The sequence below is a fragment of the Merops nubicus genome, unplaced genomic scaffold (assembly GCF_000691845.1).
Source record: "Merops nubicus isolate BGI_N331 unplaced genomic scaffold, ASM69184v1 scaffold48843, whole genome shotgun sequence".
NCBI classification, from domain to species: domain Eukaryota; kingdom Metazoa; phylum Chordata; class Aves; order Coraciiformes; family Meropidae; genus Merops; species Merops nubicus.
Genome location: NW_008599349.1, coordinates 26,098 through 32,433, shown reverse-complemented (window position 1 = coordinate 32,433; position 6,336 = coordinate 26,098). Strand labels below are relative to the sequence as shown.

The following is a 6,336-nucleotide window of genomic DNA, read 5'->3' as shown; positions in this document are numbered from 1 at the left end:
GGTGAGCTGTCTGTTGCCTGAATCTTTACATATCCAAATGAACTAAGAAGTCTGTCTTACATCATATAGCAGATAAGGCCAGATATTGAGAGACTTATTTCTTCTAAGAAGAGACAGTTTAATCCATTCTGCTGAGATGATGATTGTGTAAGTTCTTGACCAGTTGGCCTGTTTATCTTCAACCTTTGCAGGGCTCCTGTTACTTGCTGTTTCTTTTTTGTATTCCAGTACAATTCCTGCCCCAGTAACGCTTGACGTAGCTAAAGGTGATTTTTTTTTTTTTTTTTTTTTTTTTTAATTCACTCCAAATAGAAGCAAGATATAATTTACTTGTATCTGCTTGTACTTTCATAGTGTTCAGGGCTTTCTGGAGATCTGGGTGTTACATTTATCTTTGTTGCAAAATCTCTTCACTAGTCCATATTGTCATAAGTTTTTAGTGATCAAGATGAGATTTTTGTCAAGAATTTAGCATATGAGTTGTCAAGCTATCTTGGAAAAATCAGGGATATTTGTGAAAAACTGCAAGGGAAGCTGCTGGCTGATGAATGCTTCTGAAAATCTTGCCCTGTGTATCTGAAAATATCAGAGCAACTAGTGAAGATTCTACATATGGTTACTGCCTTTTTTTTTTTTTTTTAAAGCAAACAATTTCTTCTCATATGAAGAATAAGAATCTTGGTTATTGTAATCTATCAGTTGGCTCCTGTCAGCTTCCCAAATAATCATGAGTAATGCTTGCTGTTATTTTAAGTCAGGTGAACTACTTTTGTCCAGCTGAAAACCGTAATAAAATTGACTTACTTCATTCTTGCCAGGGGCGTATGTTTCATCATTTGAATTCTCACTTAGAAAATTTATATCAGAATATTAAAGCATTAGGAAGGCTTGCTGCTAGGCACATATTCTAGTCCCTGAATCTAGGCAGGATAAAAATACTTGTCTTGGCCAAGTTTGGGAATGTACTGCAGTGGGGCTAGAACTGCTTGGTCTGTTAAAAGGAGGATGGAAGTGAGCTATGACATCATAATGAACAGGTTGAAGGCAAAGTTGTAGATAAGCAAAGGAAGCAATACTGAGATGCATCTATAGGTACAACCTTGCACAGAACGTAGTTATGTCTTCAGGAGTTCCTGGCAGGTGACTGTGCTTCCTGAAGTAGTAAAACTGAAGTTAAAGTCATGTTGCAGATGTGCTTAAACAGAGCAATGATGACATCCAGTGGTTCCATCACATACAGGTATCACCTGAATGGGTGCTATCCCCAGGTTTGGGGATGTTTCTTTTATTGTCCAGAATATTCTTTGGGTGTTGAGCTTTTTTAAAATCATCTTGCATCTTAATCACTTTATTATACTTCTTCCTTACTAGATTGCTAAGGATGCAAAGGAGTGCGTGCAAGAGTGTGTAAGTGAATTCATCAGCTTTATCACATCAGAAGCAAGTGAGAGGTGTCACCAAGAGAAAAGGAAGACCATCAATGGAGAGGATATTCTTTTTGCCATGTCTACCTTGGGGTTTGATAGCTATGTTGAACCTTTGAAGTTATACCTCCAAAAATTCAGAGAGGTTGGTATATGCTTCAGTATTTACATTTTTTTTTTTTTTAAGCTGGTCGTGTTTATCCTTAGCTCCCTGTCATTGTAATTGTATAATGGGTAACTTGCACAGTGCCTCAGAGCTATTATTAGGGTCTAATATAAAGTTTAAAAGCATTCCAGAGAATATCAAGAGAAAAAGAAGTAAACATTTTGATTAAACTTGCTGATTGAACATAGTTAAAGCTTTCAACTGAATAAGTTCTCATATATTGCTGCTAGTAAATCACTCTGGTGATTACTGTTAAAGATGCCTATTAAGAATACTTAATTTGATCTTTGGTTCAGTCAATAAAACTCTACTAGACTGGATCCTCTGAGGAACTAACCTAATGCCTCTTATTTGTCTGGCCTTCAGATCTGCAAAAGAAGTTGTTGTTTTTCTCACGTCAGATTCACGTGGAAGCCTACCTGCTTCCCTAGGGCTTTTTAATCTGCCTTTTTTTAGCCTGTCCCTCAGTTTGTTTTTGATAGATAGTACATGGTAGGTATGTGATCCAAGAAGTTTAATTTATCCCTTCTGTAGCCGAAAGTGACTTTTTTTTTTTTTTCTCTTTCAGCAATTTAAACTTTTTGAGAAAGATGTAGTTCTGCTTGGGTTTTTTTGCTCTGGCATGGTCCCCATCCCCCTGCCTTCCCTCTGGAGACCAAAGAAAATTATGCTTGCTTCTTTGATTTGATGTACTTTTACCTCAGAATAACAGATGTAAAGGTGGTTTTATCCAGTGACCACTCTTCCTCATAGTCCTGAATGATAAAGTTGTTAAGGATTAAAATAATTCTGAGGAAAAAAAATCTCAAAACAATTTTTTTTTCTTAAATGTGGATCCTTCTTTTGCTATGGATCCTTGGTTTTACTGATATGAGTGCTGCAGGTACGTCTAAATTGTCAGTACTGTAGATAGATGCTTTTCAGATTTTCTTTGCTATGGAAGCTTAAGTTTCTGATTAATGGGGTCAGACTTCCTAATGATACTTAACTTGCTCACAGCACTTGAAGCTTCCCCTTCCCAGAAGGTCATTTGCTGTGATAACTGAGGTACAGGAGTTGTAATCTAGAAGTTGAAGTGTGCTGTGTGCTGTCTTTTCCCAGTCCTGTGTAGCAGTTGCACATGCTATCAAAGTGCTGTATCTGCTTAAATTAAAAAACAAGTAGTGCCTAACTAGTTTCAGTACTTCTGGAGAAGTCTGACTTGGGCCTCTGCTACTTTCATTCTGAAGCAACCAGTTTTGCAGATATATATGCTGTGGTAGCAGAGTAGTGGGATTGGGTTTTAATTGGGTTGGATGGTTTTGCTCATCAGTTTTAAACCTCCATTCCAGCTGGTTCTGTCCTCAGAGTTCTGTATATAGTAAAACATTTCTGGTTTGTAGCTTAGTATTTAGTCTGTATCAAACAAGTGCAGAGAATACTTTTTATGCCTGTATTATTTTCTTAGGTGTTCTTAGCTAATGGCATAAAGCTTTGCATTTGTAAAACTGCGTGCTGATGACTGGGAGGCTTGGCTTTCCATGCTGATGTCCTTTCTGGCTAGTCCTTGATGTGGGAGAAGAAATCCAGTATCTTGGTTTTACATGTCAGCTCTTGGTTGTATGATGATGGCACTCGTGTGTGGTTGGTAAGCACACGTTGCAGGTTCTCAGTAGCTCTGAGATTCCGTCACTTCTTGTAAATGCTCTTAACTGCTCCTTCCGGATTAGTGCATACCTTTGAGTTTCTGCAGAAGGTGAAAGCCTTTCTTAGAACTACTCAGTCCTAGTTTGCAGAGTTCTTGTTTCTGAGGAGTGTGGCTAAGATGGAAAAACACCCTTCATGTATTCTTGTACTAGGCACATTATTAAATCGCATAGTTTTACTGATCTTGGATGTCAAGCTCCAGCTGCTGCACAGTGACTCTTCTGCAAGTTCAAAACCTTGGCTAGAGCTCCTGGGGTCTTGAAACAACCTCAAGCCAACTGTACTCTAACACAAAGCCCTTTCTCTTTTTTTTTTTTTATTTTTTTTTTCTTATTCTCTTTCTCTAGGCAATGAAAGGAGAAAAGGGAATTGGGGGAACAGTTATAACTGGAGATGGTCTAAGTGAGGAGCTCACAGAGGAAGCATTTAGTAAGTAATACTTTTTAATTTATTATATTATTACTGTGACCTTTCTAAAACCAGAACTTCCTTTACTGTCCTGGTTTGAGGCATGACACTTTAGACATCAGAATTATTACTTGAGGAATATATCCTGGACTGGCCACATGTTACGCCTGTGATCCATTGAAATTTTCACTGGAAATGTCTGGAGAATAACCTGTGCTCACATAAACTCCTCCCAGTCAGTTGCATTTATGGCCAGAATGAAGTAATATGGTGAGGTTTATATATTATATATCTATATTAAAAATATATAAAGTAATATATATAGAGGTTTATCTGAGAGCATCACTCACTGTGTTTTCTCTCTAAGTCTCAGAAGTACTCTTTGTTCCATTTACTGGCCTCCTCTCTCTATGAAATTCAGAGCTTTCGTGCCTACCCTGAAGGGCATGCTGAAGTCCACCAGTGAAATGTCAGGCTCTGGCAGTGCCTTTTCTGTTGTTTTTTGGGGAGGTGTGGTTTGGGTTTTTTTTTTTTGTCATTGCCTGTCTCTGTTCACCTCTGCTCCCTTCCATGGGGCTTCCCCATTACGGAAACCTTGACGGACCCTGTTTGATAAAGAAGAGCAACAGTTTCATTGAGCTCCTCAGGCACGAGTATGCTTGGGTGTTAACCTTATGTCTGAACAAACCAAACTGAATTTTCTGTGTTTCTTGGGATATTGAATGCTGGGGATTTTTCAGTGGTCAGGATGGCCAACTTCACTTGCCGGCATACCCCTCTGTATGTTCTGCTTCAGATATGTGTGAGGGAAGAACAAAATGCAGTCTTACGTTTAGATTATCTGATGCAAAATTAAGTTGAACTTTGTTTCTTAAGTGTTTCTCCTTAACAGGAATAAACTTGTTTACTTCTAATACTCGGTACCAAGTGTGCCTATATGCTATATAGCTGTCAGGAGAGGAATGGCTCCCTAGTCCTACAGTGGACCTTGATTAAAGGCTATTTAATGGTGATAGACATATCAAACAGGGCTCTGTGTATACTTCAGCTCCTAACTTTCTTAAAATGCTCTTTCTTTCAGCTAACCAGTTGCCAGCAGGCTTAATAACTACAGATGGCCAACAGCAGAATGTTATGGTCTACACAACATCGTATCAACAGGTACTTTGTCCCATCCCCTACTCTCCCTTTTGCTGCTAAAATTTAAACAGCAATTCAGCCGCCCTGGTCTGAAAGATGAGAATGAATTCTGTCTCATCCTCCGGTGGTGGCTGTCAGGACATCCCAACACTGTGACAATTCCAAGCTGCTGGCTGCAACGCAGTTTGGGGGAAGGTGCATGTGAATGTAAGCTTGTGTTTTCTTTCGGTAGATCTCTGGTGTTCAACAAATTCAGTTCTCATGATGGGAAGAAAACTTTGTATCTGGGAACACGAGACGGAACAGCTATGCCACTCTAACGAAGAGGCAGTTTTAATGACTGGTGAAGAGATTTATCTCTTTGTATATTAAATAGCTGTAATGTAGCTACCAGAAGCTTGACTAACTGAGGTGTGAGTTCTGACTCAAATCTTTTTCATGATGATTTAAAAAAAAAAAATAATTGGATTTTAAAGGTATTAAAGTATTTTTGTTTTGTACAAGAGTTTGTTGCTCTGTATAACTCCTGTATGCATTGTATATTGCAATTTATTACTGTCAGAGATTTGTAGACAGTTTCTTATTTTCATATTGAATCATTTTACTTTTGTAATTCAGGTAAACAGTTGGGTTAATTCATGTTTAGCCTTTGAATAAAATTGTAAGGGCAAAGTTCATTTTTGAATGCAAGTTGCCTTTATTATAAAGATTGAGTTGGTCTTGGTTATGTAACTTGTCTTGCATGACAACCTCAAGTAACTTTGTCAGCATATTTATTGAAATTTTGAAAGGGACTTTTTCCTCGTGAAATGAGCAGGCCAAATGAATTGCTACAACTGTTTTTTTATGTAACTTCAGAAATGAAAATTCATCAAAAACAAACAGTGCTCTAGGACATTTAGAGACTCCGAGCTTATCAACAGTGTTGATGAAAACGCTTGACTGTGTGTGATGCAGGTCTCCCTTTTTTTTTTTTTTCAGTTGCATTAACTTTCCCTAGATTTACTTCGATACATTTAAGGTAGTCTTTGTGCTACGGAAATAACCCTTCCTTTTTATGTATGATTTTTAGAATCCAAAACTTAGAAATTTAATGGGGGTGGGGTGGGGTGGGATTTTATAGTCCTTGTGGTAAAAGATCTCATTTTAACTTTTTACTGAACTGTTTTAAGGTTTCTTGTGAGACTGTGGGAACTCAAATGTATTAGCGACTTTCTGTGTACAGGCTGCGTGTGTGTGAGTGTATGCGAGTGACTGAAATTTGAACAAGTGATAAAAAATCTGAAATGGAAGACAGATATGTAGTTTGCTGTCTTTTTCCTGTTTTTGCAATAAAATCTACCTAGGTAATGTAGTTCTGTATATTTTAGTGAGCTGTTCTTAGTACCATTGCTGTTTCTTTAATAATCGGGTGGGTAATTTTGCTAGATGAAATGTTTTAGCCTGTTAGGACTGGGGTGGTGGTTTTAGTAATATACCTTATTCAGACTGAATTTTGGGACCTCTGATATT

General features: G+C 37.9%; 1 protein-coding gene across 1 annotated transcript in view; it reads left to right on the top strand.

Annotated features, from left to right (window-relative positions):
- Positions 1-5,921, top strand: part of NFYB (nuclear transcription factor Y, beta) — a 7,237-nt gene extending 1,316 nt beyond the window's left edge. The window contains exons 3-6 of the mRNA XM_008937323.1: positions 1,372-1,569; positions 3,624-3,705; positions 4,766-4,845; positions 5,057-5,921. Of these exons, the coding sequence (XP_008935571.1) occupies positions 1,372-1,569; positions 3,624-3,705; positions 4,766-4,845; positions 5,057-5,089 (393 nt within the window). The 3' untranslated portion in view covers positions 5,090-5,921. The remainder of the gene's footprint in view (positions 1-1,371; positions 1,570-3,623; positions 3,706-4,765; positions 4,846-5,056) is intronic.
- Positions 5,922-6,336: the final 415 nt, after the last annotated feature.